This window comes from Vulpes vulpes, chromosome 7 (assembly GCF_048418805.1).
Source record: "Vulpes vulpes isolate BD-2025 chromosome 7, VulVul3, whole genome shotgun sequence".
In the NCBI taxonomy this organism is placed as follows: domain Eukaryota; kingdom Metazoa; phylum Chordata; class Mammalia; order Carnivora; family Canidae; genus Vulpes; species Vulpes vulpes.
In genome coordinates this window covers 15377099-15400872 of record NC_132786.1, presented here as the reverse complement: position 1 = coordinate 15400872, position 23774 = coordinate 15377099, and the positions used below count along the sequence as shown (strand labels likewise).

Here is a 23774-nt window from a genome sequence, read left to right as displayed (position 1 = left end):
GGTGCCAGCGGGAGGCCCACAGGAGCGCCAGCCTGCCTGTGGGGCAGACCCGGGTGGCTGTGGGTCTGTCCTCAGGTGGGCAGTCCTGGGCTCACTCCTCTCCACACCACAACTGCCGCCTCCCGGACCCTTCCTTTCTATGTAGAACATGGAGACTGTTCTCCCTCCCATACGTTTTTGGGCAAACTGTTGAAAGATGGGGCCTCTCCTCCCTGGCACATAATCTCTGGTCCTGGGCACTTGTGCGCTAATGCCACCAGGCATCCTGCATTCACTTGAGAAGCACCGCCAGGGCCTGTCCACAAGCACAGTCCCTGGGACAGGGGTGCAGCCGACGTGCTGTGCCCGGGAGGGTGCAGGCAGATGGGTGAGCCCAGCACGCAGGGGTGGGGTGGGGTCCTCTGGCTGAAGCTTCGGGATCCTGTGCTCACTTCAGCTTTTCAGAACTTGCTAGAAACCCATGTCGGCTCTGCAGCCACAATCCTTTTTTCTTAAAAGCTCGTCAGATTTCTGAAAACCACAGGTTAGAACAGACACAGTTCAGAAGACACTGAGGAATCCCCGACTTTGGCGTCTGCTTTGTCCGTGAGCCAGGGACCTCGTGGCTGGAGTTCCGGAAACGCACACACGCAGAGAAGGGTCTCGGAAGCAAGTGACACACACGGACGCCAAAGTGCTTAAATACAGATTTATTGCAAACCAACACTGGACAGGGGACTTCGTGGGCGGGCACCCTGGTCTCCGCGGACTTCGGCTGACAGAGCTCAATGGCCAATCTGAGGCGGCCGCGTCTGGAGAGAGAAAACACGCAGGCTGCACCGGCTCCAGGGCCCAGGCCGGCAGCAATGGGCAGAGGACACCCACGAGGACAGCCCACCATTGGCCGCATGGCCTGGTGCCCCAGCCCGCCACTCTGACGCTGGTGAGCTGCTGCCACGGCAGGCGGGGTGGGCCAAAACACAACACTGAAAACAACGTCAGAGAAGACGACGGACCATGGAGTCCACAGCTCCCCAGTCTCCCGAGTAGCTGGGGTACGGTGCACGCCCCACCTCATCACACCAGGAGACCCCGACAAGACCATCGAGACCGGTTCTCACACACGTGCGTGCCATGAGAGCCCTGGGACGTGGGACAGGTTGGCAAATCCTGGGACCCTGAGGATGGGTCTCAGCAGCTCCAGCAACAGGCTCCGGCCCAACTATGGGGGCAGAGCTCTGCGCCCCCTTGGCGACGCTCCTCCCAGCCACCTGGTGGCTGCACCTCCTTCGATGGCACGAGAGCCACCCAATGCTTCCCAGGGGCTGCTTCGGACATACTCAGGAATCCCCACTCACTTCTGGCCACCTCGAGCCACAAACCTGCCCCCACACAACTGAGTCAGCTCCCACCTACTCAAGCGAAGGGGACCGTTTGTGGAGGAACCATCGCCTAGAAAGGAGTCCTCCTCAGCCCCCAGGACAGCCCCCAAGGGAAGGTCCCAGGAAACCTGCCAGCTGACAGCCCCACAGAGCAGCAGGCACGCGGCCTGCAGGCCTGGGGTGGCTCAGGCCCCACGGGCAGAGCAGAGGCAGGAGGAAAGGCCGCGCCTGTGTCTCCCGAGGGCACCTGGTCGGCTCCCCGACAAGGACCACACCCCACAGAGGACAGTTCCTGCTGTGTCTGTGGCCACTCGGGACCATGTCCCCACATCCAGCAGCGCCGACCAGAACCCCCAGTCTGCTCTCCCTGACCGGGCTGAGCATCCAGCGGACGCACACACACACACACACACCAAGCGAGAGCGCACACACAGGTGTGCAGGAGAGATGAAGGCGAGGACCCTCGCGCCCCCCTCGGCAGCAGCCGGACCAGCACCCGCTCCCCGGGCCCAGCACGAGGAAAGCAAGCAGAGCGTGTGCAGCAGCAGGAGGAGAGCGGGTGGCCGGTGTCCCGCTCGCCCCGTGCTGCTCCCGACAGTCTGGAGACGCAGGGCCGGGCGCCGCGGGTTCACCCTTGAAAGAAAGGAGGGCAAGGGCGAACCCGGCAGCGAGTCCCTGGCGGGAGGGAGCCGGGGGCACGGCCGCAGGCACGTCCTTTCCTCTGGGCATTAAAACTGCACAGCCCCCGGGGAGATGTTGAACATGGCCGGGTCGAATCGTTGGCCTCGGAAGGGGGAGCCTTCGGCATCCCACCCCTTCTTCAGCATCTCATGGACTTTCTACAAACAGAAAACAGACACAGAGGTTAACCACACAGCCCAGAGCACGACTTGCTCCGCCACCTCCACAAGAGGATCGGGGTTGTCGCAGACAGCGCAGGGCACCCCCGCACACAGTGCAGGGAGAAAGGCCCGGTGTCCCTCCTGCCCGAGGCCACTCTGCCTCACAGAACCCGGCGCTATGGCCGTGAGTGTGGTCCACGGTAGCTGGTCACTGCCCACTGCATGCACACGGCCACGCTGAGGGCATCTACCCCTTCCTGCCAAGCCCCATCCCCATTGGCCACTCTCTGTACAGGAGCCCCAGGGGAGCCCTGACCCCTGGCAAGGACGGTGTCCAGAGCCACCCATGCAGCCTGAGGGGCCCTCTCTCCAGGCCTGCTCCCCACACGGGCCGCCTGGGCCTCCTCAGAGTACCAGCCAGTCCCGCTGACCCTCTGGCCCCACGCGGCCTACTTCCCCAGGGGCCTGCTTTCCTCCAAAGGCCACAGCTACATCCCCAACAGTGTGACACCGGCACCTCCGGGCTTCGTATCCGGCTCCCTCCCTGCTAGCTCCCAGCAGCGGCCTCCTCCTGCCTCCACACTCTTGTGCGCCAACCCTGCCCCCCTCACCCTGCTCCCCTCACAGCTGTGTGCCAGGATGCCCCATGTTTGCACACACTCCTCCCCAAGTCCCTGGGGAGTCCAGAGCGGTCCTAGGCAGCAGTGCTGGTCATTCAAGAGCGGGTGACCCGAGCAAGGGGCACACCCAGTCCATGTCTCCTGTGCGTCTGCTCCAGGTGCCCAGAGAACACTGCTCGCCCAGCATTCACGTCCCCCAGGGCCCCATGCTGCCCCCCACAACGGCAAGTCCTGCTGGAGTCTGGGCCACTCGAGGCACAGAGATCTGTCCGCTAGGCTGCAGCATCTTTAAAGCTCTTCCTTGGACCCTTCCTCCTCAGCTGCCTGTCCTGGGCCTGGCGGCAGAAGTCTCCTGCTCCCCTCTTGGGCCTGGGTGCCTGGCCACTTCCAGGTGGCGGCACCTGACCCCCTCCACGGGGCCCAAGCTCACAAAGCTTGCATCTGGTGACTGCAGGCAGCTGGCATGTAAGGGACAGAGACAGATACCCAGTGCACACAAAGGCGAGTGCACTCTCAGCAGTGACAGCCAGAGACACAGCCCATGAGGCACCCAAGGTCCCCCCAAGAGGCCACCTCAGCCCCTCCAGCCCGGTAGGCCCTGCTGGTCACAGAGCCTGGCTGAGAAAAGGCTCAGAGGCTCAGGCCCCAGCCCTGCTGCCCGAGCTACCAGGCTACCCTGACCACGAGCTGGTGCCCGACGCTCCTCTCAGGGCCACTGGTGGAGCCCACGACCCAGCCCGCCCTGCCCACCTGGCGCAGCCAGGGCTCTTGGAGTGAGCCCCGCAGGAGCAAGGCCATCTGAGGACAGGGTGGCAGGAGGACCCCCGTGGTGCCCCCAAAGCACCAGCAGGACCCAGTGAGGCCCCCAGAGTACCACTGGTGCCCCCACAAGGCTTGAGCTGGCCAGGCCTATCACGCTGGGGAACCAAAACTAACCTGGGAAGAGCAACGCTCTCCCCCCAGAACAGCCAGACTTGGGAGCACTGACACACACGCAGGAACGTGCATGGCGAACCCTCTTCCCTGCCCTCAGGCCACACAGCCTCGGCCTCTGCACACACGGGCCCTTCCTGCCTTCTCCATGCTGGTCAACCCGGACTTCTCAGGCCTCTGGGGTTCCATGGGGACTCGGGAGGATTCTTCCCATGGGCCCCGCAGCAGGGCTGAGCCTGGGTCCCCACAACTCTGCCCGGGGTCCTCTAGGGGGGTGTGGGGGAGAGGGTCATCGGAGACACACACGCCCCCCCCCCAGATGCCCTGCAGAGCTAGGGTCACATGCCATGTCCCCGCCTGTGTGTACCAGCACCCCTTCCCGGTGACAGGTGACCAGGCCAGGGCCGCCTGCAAGGATCCCACAGGAGTGCCCCCTCCCCTCCGTGCCCCCAACATGCCCCCACTGCCCCTGCCCTTCTCACCAGCTCGTGGCTCTGCGGCTTGCCTTGCAGCTTCTGGTGGTAATCGAAGGTGAGCCTGTCCAGCACGGCATGCTCCTCCTCGTCCACTGTGGCCATGGAGCGCTCCTTGTTGATCTTGTCAATGTCAATGTGCTCCTCGCCCTCCAGGACGGCGCTCCACCAGTACTCACCCACCTTGTTCAGGCTCACCTGGGACATGTGGGCAGACAGGGCTCCGTGTGGGGGTGGCACTGGTTCAGGGCTTGGGGCCGTCGGCCTTCACCCCTCACCAGGTTCTGAAGCCAAAGCCCCGTGTGCGTGAATACCCCACATCTGCTCGGCTGCCAGGACCCCAGCCCAGCCCCCACCCCATCCTCCCTGCACTGCTGGGGACACTCGGCCCCAAATAGGAGCCTCTACCCACACTCTGGCCCCGCCAGCTCGCCCACTATACACGTGAGGGTCTCCCTTGCTTCCGGCATGGCACCCAAGCCAGGGTAGCACGCGGGCAGGGTGCAGGCTGCACGCCTCCCTGTGGGCGGCCCACTGTCCCTCACACTATCCACCTAGCCTCCAAAGGCAGGAAACGGCCAGTCACGCCCCAAAGGCTACGGGGCAAAGCAGGCAGGACAAGCCTGCAGCTGGAGCAGCTCTCACTCAGGAGCACCTGGGGAGAGGGTTACTGGCTGGAGGGCAATCGTGACATGACAGATCCAGAACCTGCCCATCAGTGACGTATGTGAGGACACTATGCCCCCTAGCCCCCCAGCCCCACCTCACCCAGGGTCTGTCTGGCCCTGGCCACCGCAGCAGGGCTCCATCCTCATCTCAGAGAAGGACTTCGGAGGTGGGCACAGGTACAGGGCAGGCCACACAGCGAGAGGGCATCCAGCCCATGACAGCATGGCATTCATGTCACCATGGCAGAAATAATCCTGCCCTTGCTGACTACCCCAGTGGGCATGGGGCACGCCGACGGGAGGACTGAGACAGCAGGCTCGGAGCACCCCTGCCTGCTCGCTCAGCAGGTGAAAGACTTCTTCCTGCAAACGCCACAGTTGACGTTTGGGGTGGATTTTGTTTCCAGATGCTCTGCTCAGCTGGCGCCTTACTGACCTTACTCCCCAGTTTGTGTGGGGACCTGACCCCGCCCCCCAAGATCCCACGTGGAGAACACAGCCCACCCTCTCCAAATGCAAATCTGAATTCCAACGCAACAACTACCTCCCAAGTGGGAGTGCATTCCAAGGCGCTTACAGGCCAGTGCGCCTCTGGGAGACAGCAGGCCCTCCGGCATCACCCTTGCCGGGACCGCTCCAAACAGCCAGAAGTCAGCGCCTGCTGCTGACAGGGTGCGGAGGGCAGAACAGCCACTGCAGCCACTGACCACCAGAGGGCACAGAGGTGTCAGCCCGCACCACCAGGGGCCCCACTGCCGGCCCTTCCCACACACGCCCTTCCTGGGCATGATGGGCTGACCCTGTAGACAAGGAGCCTACTGGGCCTTGATGCCTGCGTCTCCCGTGTCCCCAGGGCAAGTCTTCACGGACCCTTTGCAAACCCAGCAAAAATGAAGATGAGCAGAGCATCACCTTTACTAAAAATGTGTTTTGAGGTAAAATGTAATAATCACTCTACAGTGAACTCAGTGCGCTGAGCGCACACAGTGTTGTGCAACCACCACCTCCATCTGGTTCAGAACACTGTCCTCACCCCAAAAGGAGTCCTGTGCCCACGAGCAGCCCCTCCCCACTGTCCTCATGCTTCCCCATCCTCCCTGTGCACGTCAGGTGTCCTGCTGTGCCCCAGCTTCTTGTACTCAGCGTGGTGTCCTCACAGCGCGTCTGGAAGCCAGGGAGGTACTCTGGGAACAGCGCTCTAGGACCAGGTCTTGGAGTTGGATGGGGTTACATCTGGTTCTGCTTTTTACTTTAACATTGTTACTTCCTTAAAAACCAAGTTTGCAGAGATGTAGTTTTGGATTTAATGAAATTCACCCATCTGAGGGCACATCAGAGTCCTGACACACATGTAGCCATGCTGCCAGCAGCCATTCACAGGGGGACGTGGCTCTGGTTGCGTATCTTTCCCTGTGCTCATTTGCCATCTTGTTTTTCTGAACGTTTTATTTGGGATAATTTCAAACATACCCGTGTGTCTCTGCCCAAGGCTCCCCACCAACATGCTACCCCTGCTCTGTCACTGCATGACAGAGTACATTTAAGGACATGCGTAACACGCAATAAATCACAGGATGTCTTCGCCTGAAACACCTGGGCACCGCAACAAGTGCCTGCTGAGCACTTCCTGAGGAAAGTTTCAGCCCACCTTCCCTCCTGCAGAGGATCCAGGCCAGGGTCCCAAATGCACCTTAGTGGTCCTGTCCTCGCTCATCTGGAACATTCCACAGCTTTGCATTTAGAGACCGTCCTTCATCTGGGGTCTCATGTTCCCCCCAATTGACTGTAGGAAGCACCCCCAACAGCATAATACACAGGTGACACCATGTCCCGCCCAGCATGTCACCACATCCACTGGGCATATCTCCTTGAGCCCACCTCCCCCACAACAGTGGCAGGAGCCCCTTACCCATTGTCAGCACCCACGCCTGGGTGCCCAGAACCTCAGTGGCTCCCACTCACTCCCATCCCTAACTATGCAAGTGTTCAGAGCATTCTAGCTTGACTGGTAACCTGCTAACATGCCCCCTCCTTCCCTCGCCTCCCTCTAGGACCCTCACAGCGACCTGGTCCCAGACCTAGAATCAGGTTCCCAAAGCGTCCTCACAGAAACTTCGAACCCCACGTGAACAAGCTCAGCACCCCACAACCTGTGCGATGACTCAGCAGCCTCTGCCTCCCCCTCCTCCCCTCGTGGCAGAAGCAAACATGGCGGCCACGTGCCTGCTGAGGAATGGTGGCTCCTTGTAGCACTCTCCAGACCATGGGAGCCAGGGAGCCATCCGTGAGAGCCACGGACAGTGCTTCCAGGGAGGTGCCTTGAAACGGGGTCAGAGGACAGGAACCTACTCTCTGCAGGTCCCTCCGAAAGGAGGACGTGGGTCTGCAGCCAACCACCAATCTCAAACCTGTGCTTGCCAGGCACAGCACCTCAAAGGGCGATCTCCTGGTGTCTTGTGCTGTCAACGAACTTTTTAAGCTTATGAATTAGAGTGCCGTATGGGCCAGGACACGAATGTGGCGGGGGAGGGGGGGTATATGGCATGTGCTGGAAGTATGAGCAGCCAGGTTGTGCTATCTGCGCTCTCCTCTCGCCTCGAGATGGAGGGACAGCCCTGCGTCCCCTGGGAACACATTCCTGCTGCCCTGGGCCACCTACTTCTGCCCCAGAGCCACAATTCCTCCCTGCTGGGACTCAGGGACTGGCTAGGGGCAGAACCACAGCACTGAGCGCCTCAAGAAACACCCAGGGTCCTGAGAAAGGAGAGCACTGAAGGCCAAGCGCCTGCAATTCATTCCATGGACTGATTTCCAGGCTTCTGGTGCTCGCCAAGTTTGACGTTATCAAACTCACATCTGGGACAGATGATGTGCTGTGACTCTGGTGGCCACCAGCGAGAGACAGCACCAGGAGAGCACTTCCCGAGAAGCACAACCTCACCAGGAGACTGACACGGACAGACGAATGAGTGCAGGCAGGCCGGTCAAGGTAAGTTAGGATCAGTGAAGCAGCGCTGGCAGGCACGCTGGGACCTGGCCACCCCACAGACACATGGTACAGGAGAATGTCCCCCAGCACGCGGCCAAGCACTACAGCGAGCCTGCAACTTCACTTCTGAGAACTGAATTTGAGGAAATCACCTCAATAAGTCATCCTAGAATGGGGGGGGGGGGGGCACGGTTCGTGCATACAATACACACATATTCCGGGTGAGCGCTGAGGCCAAGCAAGGACAGGCCCAAGAACACCCTTGCACCTCCTGAGCACCCTGATGCCCCACCTGGGGGGCGGCCTCTGCCTGGGGTGCTCAGCATGGAGCACCCACCACGGCAGAGGGGCCGCAGCACCACCTGGAGGGGGAAATGAGGACAGCGTGCCACAGTGCTTCTGGGACAGCGTGGCACGGGGGAGGTGCACTGACTTCAAGTCTCTTAACTCTCTTAACCGGGAAAGGAGTCTGCCTGAGAGGTAAGAAGCCTCCTTTAACATTCTCGAGTGTGGGAGGGAGGGAGGCAGAGCTGTCATCCGGTTTTAGCTGCCACCCCTGCCTGCTCTGAAAGCTTGCCGGGCGTGTCTGATGCGCATCCACTCAGGCAATGAGGGTGGCTGGGAAGCAAGTAGCGTGGCTCCCTGAGAGGTCAGAGGCACAGACCAATGACTCTGGTGAGGTAACAGGCACCCCTGGGGTCGCCCCCCATGGTCCACGGGGCTCTCACCACCTACAAGGCGGCCAGGGGCAGCCAGGGGCTTTTATTCTCCATCTGGAGCCCAGAAGTCCAACATGCAAGTGTTGCAGCAGGGCCAGGCTCCCTCTCTAGGTCTTCCCAGTGTCTGCCTGTCTTTACATCACTCCTGTCTGTGTCTTCCTCTGTTTCCAACCTCCCTCGTTCACTCATAAGGTCCCATTTGCTGGTTCCAGGCCCTTGCCCGTGTTCCTCAGCAGCCCTGGTGCTCAGCACAGTGCCCAGCCCTGAACTGCCAGTGACCAACAGACGTCTAGGGATAGAACAACCCTGGCTCTCAGCCTCACTAAAAGGGTCAGGAATGGAGCTCCTCTGTGGCTAACGGGACCACCAGAGCCAGGCAGTGCTGAGCAGAGCTGAGGCACGCAGCAGGTGCGGCGGCCCCGGCAGCCCCATCTCCCTCCGATGTCTGAGGGACGTGGTGCTTGTTCCCAGCAGCAAATCCAAGGAGGGTCTTCACGCATCAGAGCAAGACGCCTGCCTAGCTATGGTATCATCTCAGATACGTGACCCCAAATGTCACTGACAAATGAAGCCCAGAATACAGCCCGTGGTGAGGAGGGAAGGCAGGGAGAAACCCCACATTCCCTTGGGAGTGCACGTGCCGGTGGCGAGGCCCTGACACATGCAGTGCCAGCTGCTGACAGTCAAGCCACTCTGAGGGCTCCCACGTGGACCCTGCTGGCAGGAGGTTAGCGGAAAAACTTGCAGAAGTCATGTTCATGGGCAGTGCCAAGTACACTGCCGCCGTGGTCAGCTCTGCATGGCTGAGCTCCTGAGCACCAGGCACTGGGCAAAAACAAACTAGAGAAGTGAATGGCAGCAGGGCACAGCACGAGAGGACCAGAGGGGCCACCCCTGGCCATGCACGGGCCACCCCCCCACCTCCTCCCCACCCTCTCCAGGGTGCCCTGCAGGTGGAAGGTCCACAGCGAAGAAACAGGCCGGTTCTGAAGCAGAGGTGTAGCTCTACCTCATGCAAGCCGCATCCCTGTCTGTTAAGCAAGTTTCCAGAGAGTAAAGTGCATTACCAGGCACCTCGTGGAGCCCAGTGCGAGTGCGCTCAGAAGAGGTCACTGAAATGACGAGCTAATGGCACGCCATGAGCCACAGTCACGCTCAGGCCCTCGCACACATCACACACAGAGGCACCACATGGCTGCGAGGAAGGCAAAGTCAGCTCTACCAACCAAAGCTCCTACAAGATGAGGTACCCGGAATCACCAGAGCCACGTTTCCACAGCAGTAATGGAAAGGACACCGGTGATGACCCTGACAGACACCAGTGCAGTGGCTGGGGGCCTTCAGAGGACCAGCAAGCACTTGGCCAGTCCGTCCAGGCAGGGAGGGGGGTTCCATCATCCTGGAGGCAGCATCAAGGCAGAGTATGTTCCGATGGCTCCTCGGAGCAAAGCCACCAGGTGCCACTGGGACTCCCTCAGGGGCACTGCTCAGGAGTCACCCCTGCCCCAGGCAGGATGGTGAAGCCCCAGACCGTGGGCAGCAGCACCCTGGATCTTGGTCTTACAGTTCTACCCACCCAGGATGAGCTGCCAGCTGCTGGGAGGCTGATAGTGGGGGTGGTGAGGAGACCCCGACTTTACCTCCCACAGCCCTGGGAAGCACAAACAAGACCATGACCACGAAGACATGTTGCAAATGAGATGAGCTGGTGATACAAACGACCATGTGGCTGGGGTGTGGGAAGTGATTCGGGTGAACTGGGGGACAGGGAGGCGTGGCGTGACGGGAAGAGGGACTGAGCCCTTATGACAACTGTCACACTCCCACAGAGAGAAGCAAGAATGCTGGCAGAGAGGTGCTGGGCAAGATTTAGAACGAGAGCTGGGTAGACCAGGCCTGGATACCTGTGAGTACCTGGGAGTGCTCACCAGCACCCCAGCACAACAGACCCCTCTCCGCTCCACAGCCCTCCAGTCAGCATGGACAGGTTGCTCACTGGTGCCCATCCCACGAAGATGAAATTGAAACATTTCTTCCTTTTCCTTCCTTCCTCATATGAATAAAAGTGTTTCTGTAAAATCCTGAGATTTTTGTCCAAAGACCTGGTCTGTTCCCACTGCCCTGCACCCTCTCTCCAGACCTGAGTCAGGCACCCTTTGCCATATGAGGCCCCCTGGGCACTGCCCACTGACCGGGTGGCAAGGCCTCGAGGAGGGGATGAGCCTCTGAAGATGCCAGTGACAGGAGCACTTAGGCAGCCCGCTTGGCCTGTGCAGCCCCAAGTAGCTCAGCCAACTGAGACTCCTTTGTCAAATAAGCTGGTCTATCTGAACCTGTTCACTCTGCATCCTCCAGGAGGACATCCATGACATTCAATCTGCCTTTCAATTTTCCACTTATCCGGTTCTGCCTCGGATGTAACCAAGTCGCCAGCGAGTGGAAGCCTCTGGGACTGGGAGGAACATCCTGCACAAGCACAGCCGAGCTCTGGGGATGACCCTGCCAGGAGCTCCTGTCGTCACTGTGTGCGGTTTCCACGTGGGCACAAGGACAGAGGACCACTGAGTTTCACATTCCCATTGGCTCCACTTCAGAGAACCACCTGGTAGGACCCCACGCCCCTTTCTCCTCCTGGAGTGCCCACACAGACACCCACACTCACCAGGACACACTTCCCAGGCTCCAGGCTCCAGAGAGAGCTCTCGGTGTTGACCTTGTGGGTGAATTTCCCTTCCATGAGGACGTGCTCCCCATTCTCCTCCAGCACAGCCACCCGGATGGAGCTGCTGCTGAGGGCCACTGAGACCTGGAACCAAGCAGAGGGGTGTCACTCTGTGCTGTGAAGGTGGCACCCAGTGTGCTCCCAAGAAGGAGAGAAAACTAGAAGCCAGGCCATCCTGGAAGAAGCAGGCATTCTGGGAGAAAAGAATCCCACCAACCGGGGACACTGGAAGAAGCAGCCTGTGCTCCACGGTCTCCTTCAAGTAAACATCCTGGAAGTTCTGTTTCAACATGGATAATGAAAACGCAGGAAAACTGCTGGTTTTCCACCCAAATCCCTTCTCCGTCAGGGCAGACCAATTTCCATGGCGGAAAGCAAGCCTGGCGGGCGCAGGTGGGGGTGTGCCTCCCACTCGGTCTAGCTGTTGGCCCCCTGGGTAGCACAGCTCCGCAGGGTGCCAGGAGGACCAGGCCACACCCCCACAGGCCTGCTCTGCCTCCTGTCCCGTCCGTGAGAAGCTGTGCCTTCGCCAGGGACAGAGGCTGGCTCCTCTAGTTTCACAGTTTCTCTGTTCTCGAGAAACCCAGCCTCTCAGCTCACACTTGTCATGCATAGTCTCTCCCCTCTGCCCCACATCTGTCCCCAGCACCATATGGGAGCTGCTGGGACCCTGGCCTACAGCATCCAAAGCTCGTGAAGCCCTGGACGTTATTCAGAGCAGAAACTGGAAGAGGAAAGCAAGTACAACTCCAGTTTCTCTTTCACTTTTTAAACTCTAAAATCTGTGTCTATATTGTAATATCTTTTTATGATAGCATCTGCATAATGCATGCATTCAATGAACAGACACTGGAAGGGACACCTCAGGACCAAGGGTGCGGTTCCATCTGCTTTTGGAGACTACCCTCCCACATGGCTTGTAAGTACTCATTAAACACTCAGAAAGTATTGAACAGAAACTCTAAGTGTCCCAGAATATTCAAGCTCTGCTCCCATAACCTAATTGTATCGTAAATCTCGAGTAAAAGATGGGACAGTGGCGGGGGTGCTGTTCCAGAGTCCCCACCATCAGGTGGCTCTCGGGCGAGAGAGGAAGAGTTCCTAAACCATGCGGGGAATGGGGACAAAAGCGCTGCTACAGAGCAGAGTGGCCCGCAGACCACACCGTGCCCACACACAGGGGCTGGGGCATCCTGTGGGCACAGCTGCCCCCACACCAACCTCTGGGGGTGTCCTATTCACTCGGCCAGCGTGGCAAAGACACGCACACAAGCCAGCTTTACTTGGCATCCAACAGCCAACTCGGCAGCAGCCCAGCAGACTCCTGGACCACCATGCCTCTGACCATGAACTTGGGCATGTGGTGGAGGCACTCCAGGAGCAAGCTCACTTTAATAAAATCCTCCCCGCTAGCTTTACATAACATGGTTATTTCCAAATTTGGGCAAGTTCTCACAGTGAGTCTTGCACAACAGGGGACGAGCCAAAGCACCGAGGGAACCTGGAGAGATGCTTCCAGTTCAAGAGGTCACTCTGGGACAGGTGACGGTGCCCCAGCCTCTGGGACCCATGGAAAAAAGACAAAGCAAGCACAAAGAGAAAAATCCCAGACAACACAAGGGAGGAGGAGACGAAGGAGAAGAGCGTGGGGACAGGCAGGACAGAGCAGGAACAAGCGAGTGGTCTGCTGGTGTGCATCTGGGAGCCTCGGCTGCACGGGCAGCTGGCGGGCAGTCAGGTGGGAGGGCGGGAGCGGAGCGGTTAGAGCAGCCCCGAGACCACAGTGGCATAGACCAAGGGGTCTGTCCAGCACTCTGAGGGGACAGCGTGGGTGGTGGGACCCACGTGCTGTCAGGAAAGCTGCCTGGTTGAGCCCTCAGCAGCCGCAGAGGAGCAGATCTCTGACATAAAACAGAGAAAACCATCCATACCGCCCTTATTCAAAAGAATGAGGAAAATATGTTTTTTAACTAAAAAACTACCAGGGAACTAAGAATTGCATCCTTAAACCAGCAGCATTAAAAAAAAAAAAAAAAAAAAGACTACAGAATTAGGAAAAAAGGAAATTCTAAAATATTTCCAGTATAGATCCTTAGAGAGGTGTGAGCGGTGTGACTATGGAACCAAAATGAAATATGAAAATAGAACAATCACACACACCCCACTCAGAATTAAATACACAGAAGCTAAAATAAAATCTGCAACAGAAAGACTGTTAAAGTAAAAAAAACTATCAAGATAGAGACAAAGACCAATCTAGGTGATCAGGGTGGCTGGCTAGAAACCACACGCAGCAACAAGACAACACTCCGGAGTCGAAAACGTGCTTTTGGACAAAACCCACCAAGGGCTGAACAGAACGAGGGAAAAAGGACTCACACAAACTTATGGACTCATATTCAAATTATTCAAATTAAGGTCCTAAAAGTTGCAAAGACCAGGGATAAAAGTTCCCTCACAAAGAACCTGAATGGAAGAGATCTCAAGAAACAGTAGCACCGGACATAAGACAAAAGGGAGGCAAGGCCCTCAATATTCTAAGGGGAGAATTTTTTTAGATTTTTTAGATTTCCATACACAACCAAACCAAATTTCATATTTATTTCATATTATAAAATAAATATGTTTAAAATAACTACATTTAAAAAAAAACATTTTAAGACATTCAAGAGTCCTGTATTTACAATACATTGTAAATATATTTTTGAAGGAGCTATAGTTCCTTCAAAACTTCAAAACTTGAGAAAGCTCCTTGAGGCTATAGTCCAGCAAAATGAGAAAAAAAAAAAAACTAACCAGAGGAAGATCTCAGGGGGAGGGAGGGTCAAAGGCACAAACTTCCAGGAAGAAGGTCAACGAGGCCTGGATCTCCTGCATCACATGGTGACCGCAGCTCACGACACTGTACCCATGCATGGGAAAGTTACTAAGAAAGTAGAACTCACTCTTATCTCACACACATACACACACACACACACACACACACACACACACACACACAAAACGTATGGTGACGAATATAAACTAAACCTATTGGGGTGACCATTTTGTAATACAGACATCAAAGCGTTGTTATACACCTGAAGCTAATACAGTGTCATAGGTCAGTTATACCTTAATAAAACTAGGAACAAAAAAAGAGAGAAAGATCCAAAAGGGTTCTAAACACACTGAATTTAATCTAGAAGTACGGTGAAAGGAAGCCCCAGGATGGAAGCTGTACAGCAGAACTGAAACATAATTGGTCCAGGTTGGAATCGGAGGTGAGAGGACTTCAGGAAAAATGATTTCTAGATAATATATTGTACTAGTGAGTCTGAGTGATTTGGACATTATGCTGGAAGAATACTATTTTTTGTAAGATAAAAACAAAAAAAATACACAAGAAATTTGATGTAAAAATGAAAATAGTAGAGTTAACATCTCCAAAAAAGCTCTCATCCAAAAACGCAAGAAGATTATTGGCAAAAATTGTCAAATATGTACTTTTTCTGAACTTTAGAAACTAATCAAAGGTTTGTAGGAACCCAGAGAGCATTTATTCAAGAAAAACAAGCTTTATGACAGCTTACCCTAGACCCATTCTCACTCTGTAGCCCCTTGGCAACCCACATTCCCAGTACAGCCTGGTGGCCATCAGAGGAAGCACAAAGGAGCTATAGTTCCTTCAAAACTTTATTCCTAAAGAACTCTGATTACTTGACCTGTGTGACAGTTCACTGGAATACCCCACTTGTTAGGCTGTTTTTAAATGGACTTCAAAAAAGCCTTTTCCCCAGAGAGTGTTTGTTGAAAACAATTAAGAGGCAAGTATTTTAACTTCACAGCTGACTGAAATAGTTCATAACAGCTGAGGCAAACAAAAAAAGTTGTGCAATACAATACCCATGAAGGTTTTGAAAACTTGGGACACATGAATGTGCAGGCTGTGTGCAGGCTCAGAAAAAAACCCTTCAGTAAGGCCCTAACCTCTTACCACTGGCTGACTTTGAGACTTTGCATGAACAAATGAAGGCTAAGGCAGAATTTTCGACTGCTAGGCTGTGTTAAAGGCAGGCCCTAATACATACATGGAGCCCCTGGGAAGAGAAATTCACTGGTTCTAGGTCTTTAAGAAAGTCCGTCCAATCATTTGCCGATCACTAAGTTCACCAAGTAGATACTTCATCAGCAACGCAAAATAAAGAATATAGACTTCAGAAAATTAGCTCAAAAAAGTCATCAAATGGGGATCAATGGGTGGCTCAGTGGTTTAGCGCCTGCCTCCGGCCCAGGGCATGATACTATATAGTTCCAGGATTGAGTCCCAGATCAGGCTTCCTGCATGGAGTCTGCTTCTCCCTCTGCCTGTGTCTCTGCCCCACTCTCTCTCTCTCTGTATCTCTCATAAACAAATAAATAAAATCTATTAAAATATATATATTTTAAAAGTCATCAAACAAGAACTACATCAAGTACCAACAGCAACAAACCATGAGGAAAAGGGAGAATCTGAGTTCCAGAATTGCCACAGTATTATTTAAAATGCCTAATTTTCAACAAAAAATTACAAGACTCACTAAAAACGAAAAAAGATAGCCCATCCACATGGAACAAAAGCAAACAATAAAATCCGTCCGCAAGGAAGTCCAGACATGAACTTAACAAAAAGTCTATAAATCAGCTATTGTAAATATACTCACAAACCTAAAGAAAACCATGTGTAAATAACTAAGGAAAGTATGAGAATAAAATCTCACGAAGAATATTAATAAAGAGATAAGACACGATTTTTAAAAAGATTTTATTTATTTAAGATTTTATTTTTTTAAGATTTTATTTATTTATTCATGAGAGACAGAGAGCGAGAGAAGCAAAGACATAGGTAGAGGGACAAGCAGGCTCCATGCAGGGAGCCCAATGCAGGACTCAATTCCAGGACTCCAGGATCATGCCCTGAGCCAAAGGCAGATGCTCAATCACTGAGCCGCCCAAGCGTCCCAAGACACTATTTTTTTTTTTTTTAAAGAACCAAATGCAAATTCTGGAACTTAAAAGTAACTGGGGTAAAAAACTGAAGCAGAAAGTCTACTAGAGGTCTCCAAAGCAAGTCACAGCAGTTAGAAGAAAGAATCAGGAAATCTAAAGACAGGACAATAAGATTACTCTGTCTGAGGACCAGAAAGAATGAACAGAGCCTCAGTGACCTGAGGGACACCACTAAGCACACCACAACATGCACAATGGAGCCACAGCAGGAGAGGAAAGAGGATAGAAAGAATCTATGAAAAAATGGCTGACAACACACACTCCAGAAGGTCAGTGAACTCCAAGTAGAATAAATTCAAAGAGGTCAAGACCAAGATGCATCAAAATCAAACTGTCAAAAAAGGCAAAGACAAAGAATCTTGAAAGTAGGATGAAAACCAATTCTGCACATAGAGGGCTCCTCAACAGAACAAGATCTGATTTGTTATCAGAAACCATGCAGTCTAGGGCACTTGGGGGGCTCAGTCTGTTAAGTGCCTGCCTTCTGCTCACATCATGACCCCAGGGTCCTCAGATCGAGTCCCGCATCAGGCTCCCTGCTCAAGGGGAGTCTGCTTCTCCCTCTGCTTCTGTGTCCCCCCGCCTCCCACTCATGCTCTCTCTCTAATAAATAAGATCTTTAAGAAACTATACAGGCTAGAAGGCAGTGGGAGAGAGTATTCAAAGGATGAAGGGAAAGTGTGTCAACCAAGAATTCTGCATCAAGCTCAGGTCGTGATCCCAGAGTCCTAGGATCAAGTCCCACACCAGGCTCCCTGCAGAGAGCCTGCTTCTCTCTCTATGTCTCTGCCTCTCTGTTTCTCTCATGAATAATTTTTTTTAAATCTTAAAAAAAAAAAATTAAATCCCAGAGAAAACACTAAGACAATAATTCCAAATATATAGTTTAAAAAAAAATAAGAGAATTAAAATACTACACTAGAAGGACCCTGGGTGGCTGAGTTGCTTAAGCATCCGACTCATGATTCTAGCTCACATTATGATCTCATGGAGTTGAGCCCTGTGTTAAGCTCCGCATTTAGGAGGGAGTCTGCTTGAGATTCTCTCTCCCCCTCTGAGCCCCTCCTCTGCTCATTCTCTTTCACTTGCTCGCCCCCCCCCAAAAAAAACCAAACAAAACTTGAATAACAATAAAAAATAAAGTAAAATACTACACTAGAAAATTTCTATTTAACACCAAAAAAAGCAATCATGGAGGGAAAAAAGAACCAAAGAACTTAAAACTTACTATAAAGATACAATCATGAAAAAACAGCATGAAAAAAAAAAAAAAAGCATGGACATACAGATCTATGGAATACATTTTAAAATTCAGTAATAAACCCATAACTTTATAGTTGCTTGATTTTAAACAAGGGTGGCAAGACAGCTCAATGGGGGAAAAGAAAATGGGACCGTGACAAATGGGGGTATCCACATGCAACAGAATGCAGTGAGACAACTCTCTCATACCTTATCCAAAAATCAACTCAAAATGGTTGTGTAGGGACTCAAAAGTATAAATCTCAGAAAAAAAAAAACAAATAAATGTAAATACTCACTCACTTGGGTGAGCAAATGGCTTCTTAGGTATGCACAATCAACCAAAAATTAATGAATAAATAAACTCTAGATCTTCTCAAAACTAAAGTTTTCGTGCTTCAAAAAACACCATCTCTTAAGAAAGTACAAAGACAACTCATGGAGTGGGAGAGAATACTTTTACATTATCTAACAAAGGTACAGTATTTACACTTAAAAAGAATGCTTACAATTCAACAATAAAAAAAATCCAATTTTTAAAAAGGCAAAGGACCTGAAGAGACCTATGTTTTTACTTATTTTTTTTTAAAGATTTATTTATTTATTCATGAGAGACACAGACTGAGAGAGAAGCAGACACACAGGCGAAGGGAGAAGCAGGCTCCTCGCAGGGAGCCCGATGTAGGACTTGATCCCTGATCACGACCTGAGCCGAAGGCAGATGCTCAACCACTGAGCCACCCAAGCATCCCACTGATTTTTTTTTAAGATTTTATTTATTTAATCATGAGAAACACAGAGAGAGAGAGGCAGAGACACAGGCAGAGAGAGTGGCAGGCTCCCTGCAGGGAGCCCAACGTGGGATTCAATCTCAGGACCCCAGGATCACACCCTGGGCTGAAGGCAGACACTCAACCCCTGAGCCACCCAGGCATCCCCAGACCTATTTTTTTTAAGATTTATTTATTAATTTCAGCGTGTGCACGAAAAGAGACTGCATGTGCTTGAGTAGAGGTGGAGGGTGGGGCAGAGGGAGAGGGGGAGAGAGAATCTCCAGCAGACTTACCGCTGAGCGTGGATCCAATTCAGGGCTCAATCCCACAACCCTGAGATCTTGACCTGAGTTAAAACCAAGAGTCGGATGCTTAACTGAATGCGCCCCCCAGGCGCCCCCAAATTAAAACTCATTAAAAGGCAGTCATGGTTTTAAGGTCTGTAACAGCAGAACACTGGCAATAACCTCCGTGCCAATTACCCGGGGACTCGTTTAATAACCAGCTTGCTGACTGAAGGGGCAAAGGCAGATGGGAGCCCTGGCTGTGAGGGGCAGTGGGCTCAGGGCCCCTGCACATTCATGGTTCTGGCAGCCTGAGCAAGCCCGCGTGAGGACTGGGGACACGGCAGCCAACGCCAGAGACCAGAGCCGCCGTGGGGTAGCCAGGGTGGGAATAGTATGGGAACGCGCCACTGTGCTGACGGTGGGCTCCGACAGTACACACGCATACTCCATGATGCATGCGGACGTCCGCCAGGATAGCTCAGCAGCGGGTTCACGATGCCGAGGCTAGGCAGGGGCTGGTGGAGGACAAGAGAACAGAGGCAGGATGGAGACCTTCTGCCACCCATGTTCACCCTCCTGGGAGCCCAATGTCCTGAGCACTCCCAACTCTGTCAGAAGCAGATATGGAGCCCAGGAGCCTTCTCTGTCCCTAGGACCCCCCCTCCTACATTTGTTCTGAACATCTTCTAAGAAGAGAACTCCATAGCACACAGCTTTCAGACAAACTCCACCAGCTGCAGCAAGCTCAGGGGCCGGGCACTGCTGTACAAGACATGCTCAGAAGCCTTGGTGCTGTTCCGGAAGGTTCCTGCAGTGAAGACACGGACAGTGAGGCACAGCTGTGAGCCCACCAGCCAGCAGGACCTCGTCCCTTAGGGAAGACCACACAACTCTGGCAGGAACCAGCACGCCAAGGAGGAAAGGAATCTGCGCGTCCCTCAACACACTCAGCCAGGACTCTGCAACAAATCTCATGACACGTGCCACCTGAAAGGCACCGTCTGATGGGTCTGGGGCAGGGCTGGGTCCTGGTCTCCACCTGGCGGCCTCAGCAGCTTACAGCTGTGGCTTTCATCCACAAGATGACAGGTTAGGACTAACAGTGTCTGGAGTGCCAGGTTCCAGCCCTGAAATCCTACTTTTCAACAAAATGCCAGGTTCCTGAGCAGCCCTGGCAGACACTGCAACCGCCCCAGTGCTTCCGCGGTGAGCGTGCCACCCCTGCTCCCTGCTCCAGGTCCGCATGGCGGCCAGGACGTGGAGCCAGGCAGCGGTCCCGGCAGAGCGCACGGAGCCAGGCGCTGGGCACGGTTCACGCACACGTGGGACCAGAGCTTCACCCTGAGGGTTTCTGATTCGCCTGCAAAATGATAAACTAGAAAAAGGCTGCATGGAAAGTACGGACACTTGCACATCACGCATTATGCACATGCTCCGTCCTGTCCTCTGCCACACTTGACAGTCTGTTTCTACAAAAAGTCAGCCAGGAGAGGCAATGCTCTGGAGTCCCCGGTGGGAGACTCGGGGTGCAGGAGCCCTCCCACAGCTACCCGCAGCCCACTGCCCCCACACCCCAACGGGGACTTCCACACTGAGCTGCCGCCACCACAGCTATCAGCACGACGACATCTGACAGGTGCCACAGACGAGGCCCAGAAATAAACACGGCTGACAGGGAGCTGTGACAGGCACCCCAGGGGAGAGCCGGAGGGAGCCAGTCCAGAGAGAAGGTGCAACTCTGAAGGAAAAAGCCCTTAGACCAGCAAAAGCCAAGAGACACGAAGTACATCTATTCCAAAGTTTGAAGTTAGTCACGGCTGAAACTCCTAGATCACTAAAAACATGAGAGACCCCAGAGTTTTAAGAGAAGGAATAACACATACTGTGGGGTTACTAAGTGAGTCCTAAGTTCTCACCATGAGAGGCACCCCTTGGAGGGAGGTGACAGGCGTTCCCCAGACCTAATGCAGACCAGGAGCAAGTCGCCGCATTTGGCATCTGAAGCTGATACGTCAACTGCACTTTAATTACCAAACAAAACGAAACAGTAATGTAAACAAAAAATACTACCAAAGGCAAAGGCCCTCCTCTCAGGTCGGTGATGCAGCCCGGCTGACAGGAGCATAGGAGCATGGCTGGCAGGCACCACAACCAACGCAGCCAGGTTGACAGGAGCATGACCGGCAGGCGCCACAAGCCTGCGCTCATGGGGACCGCGGCTCTCCCAGCTCCCGTGCTCCCTGCAGCCCATCCGCCCGCAGGGACCGAGCAAGCCCCTCTCCACCACTGCTCCTGGTGCGGCCACAGGGCCAAGGGCCGGAGGGCCGGGAGGACGCGGCCAGGTGGGGCCTGAGGCAGCACAGCGCTCGCCGGGGGGCTGCGCGGCACAAGCCCGCGGACTGCCAGCCCAGAGCAGCAGTCCTGGCCCAGCCTCGGGAACCCTCGCGTCCTCAGGAGAGGTCTCGGGCGGTGAACCCTAGGGCTGCCCTCAGTGAAAGTGAGGACCTGTCCCCGAGGTTGCGACACCCCATGTGAGAGGCATGGATGTGACCCTGCGGTACAACAGCCTGTGCCTTAGGCGATGCGCTGAGGGGCAGCAGGACCTTGTGATCCAGTGCCGAGCAGAGCGCATTCAGGCAGCGACAGCAGGAGAGGGCATGTCACTGGGTCCCCAGAGTCAAAGAGAAAATAACTAGTTTAGGCTGAGCCGGACGCAAGTCCTTTGGGAGAAAGCTCCAGAAGATGACGGGCCAGTCAGACATGGAGCAGACCAGGGAACTGTGACGATCTTCAGCAGCGTCCACAGCCACCGCTGCACAGAGGTCCCTCACCCGCACAGGGCAGTCCCACCACAACAGGAGTCCCACCCACAGCCGCTCTGCACGAGCCCCAAGATGCCTGCATGGGACCCCCAGGAGGGTTGGCCTGCACCAGCCGCCCTTGACCACCAGCACCAGAGGGGCCGGGGTCACCTGAGCCAGACCTTGGGACGAGCCCTCGCCACCGAGTCTGACTGGGGTCCTGAAGTCGGCCTGACGAGGGGCCCCTGAGCCTTGGTGAGATCTCCTCAGACAGGACAGGAAGGGAGGGGACGGGAGACGGGCAGCCACGCCCAACAGCCAGTCGCAGCCCCACGGAGCCACGAGGCCCGTGCCAGGTTAGGCCACCCTTGGGGGCGGCTGGCGCCAGCCGGGCCCTGAATACAGGGGCGCCTGTCCTGGGGGAGCCTGGGCAGCCTGGGCCGGCCTGGAGGACTCCCCGCTGCCCAGCCCGCCTCACCCATGACCGGATCTGCAGGGCCCGGCACCACCTCACACGGGGCTCGTTTCCAGAGAACGCCCGTGCCCCTCACGCACGAGGTCCTGCTCCCACGCTTTGGGCCTTCTCTGGGAAGGCTGCCTGCAGTGCGGCTCTTGGAGCAGCAGGAGCATCGGAGGCTCAGGCCCCTGCGCCCGGCCCGGCCGCACACAGCCATCAGCCCCCAGACCCAGTCTGGACGCAGTGGGAGCGGGGGGGGCCGCGGCAGTCCCCGTGTCACTGGAGGACAAGCAAGCCCTCAGCGCACCCTCGCCCTCAGAACATGGAAGGTGCTGCGTGCTCTGCGGCTCCGGGCCCCTGGGAAGCCAACAGCCAGGACGCGGTGTACGGTGGGGGAATTCTAATAAAGTGATGTCCCGTTTCACAGATCACACAGGGTTTCCTTTAAAGTGAAGCCTCCCTACTTGTGACACCCTGCAACAATGGCGCTCGCTCTGCGCGCGGCTCCTGAGGAAACCTCTCTATGCCGCTGAAAGATTCAACTTCCACTCGCGCTCCGGGAGATGGGGAGAGCGAGTGGAGCTGTGAGCACCCCCACCCCACCGGCCGTGACCCCCGCCCCACACGGGAGCTCCGAGCCTGGGCGCCCACATGCACCTGACCTGCTTATGGAAGAGGCCGCCTGTTGCCCCGCCTCCCCTGCGGTGTCCCGTGCGGACACCCGGCCACGCACCACAGGATGACATGGGACAGATCTAGCACCCACCAGGTGCGCCCGAGTGGCACAGCAGGCTGGCCGCTGTGTGCAGGGGGACGCGGAGACCGGCCTAGCGGCTCCAGCACAGCCCACCCCCAACCCCGCGTGTGGAGACCCCAGCCCAGGGAGCCCCGTGGTTACCTGCCTGCCCTTCACCACGTGCTTCGGCACCGGCACCTTGAGCTCCAGGTCGGTGTAGTCCTGAGACCAGGTGTAGTTCTCACGCACAGCACCATTGTAGCTGTCAGGGTTTCTCTGGAACTGTTCCTGCCTCCTGGGGAAGAGCGATAGGTGAGATGGCACCCGGGCCCACACGGGAGGGACCACGACCCCATCACATGCTGGGCCCCCCACAACTGATTGGGCCACAGGCCCCCCCGCCGCACACGTGGGCCCCCTCACAACACACGCTTGTGCCGCCCCCCATGCACCCAGGCCCACACAGCTGATTGGGTCACAGGCCCCCCACCGCACATCTGGGTCCCCCACCGTACACCCATGCATGCCCCCATGCGGGAGGCCATGGGTCCTGACCACAGATGGTCTCCAGCTCCTGAGAAGTTCCACCTAAGTCTCAGGCCTCCCAGGAAACCACGGGGACACAGGGACACTCTGTAGAGCCCCTAAGCGCTGTACCCTCAGCTTGGGGGGCAGCGTCCACAGCTGCGGCCCACAGCACAGCCGGGCCTGCCAGACTTCACCAGGCTCAGAAAGCAGGCCAGTCCCTCAACCACAGGACCTCAGTCATAAAGACCCAAGGCTCCTGCTTTCTCACAAATTGCTCGGCAAGGCCTGTCTTCACAAAAACGTAGACCAACTTCAGCCGCAGCTTCTCAGCTTGCACCCTAACCCAACCACAATCCCAGCTTTCTCTCGGTAAATACTGCACTGCACACCAAACCACAGGCTCTAAGAGGTGAGTAGCATGCCTGGAAATCCCACCAGCCACACCCCACTAACTGCAGGGCCAGCCCGGCACAGAGGCAGACAGGCCTGGCCAAGCAATGTTACAAGTAAAATACTGCAAAACATTTGCTGTTAAACGTCAGGCTGCTGCTAAGAGCATAAATAGCATTATAAAAATAAGCGTGGACTCACAAAC

At 55.3% G+C, this 23774-nt stretch overlaps 1 protein-coding gene across 1 annotated transcript in view; it reads right to left on the bottom strand.

Annotated features, from left to right (window-relative positions):
* Positions 1 to 674: 674 nt before the first annotated feature.
* Positions 675 to 23774, bottom strand: part of NUDCD3 (NudC domain containing 3) — a 58091-nt gene continuing 34991 nt past the window's right edge. Inside the window, exons 3-6 of the mRNA XM_025988384.2 lie at positions 22814 to 22946; positions 11268 to 11411; positions 4239 to 4427; positions 675 to 2200 (exon numbers count right to left, since the gene is read on the bottom strand). Of these exons, the coding sequence (XP_025844169.1) occupies positions 2090 to 2200; positions 4239 to 4427; positions 11268 to 11411; positions 22814 to 22946 (577 nt within the window). The 3' untranslated portion in view covers positions 675 to 2089. The remainder of the gene's footprint in view (positions 2201 to 4238; positions 4428 to 11267; positions 11412 to 22813; positions 22947 to 23774) is intronic.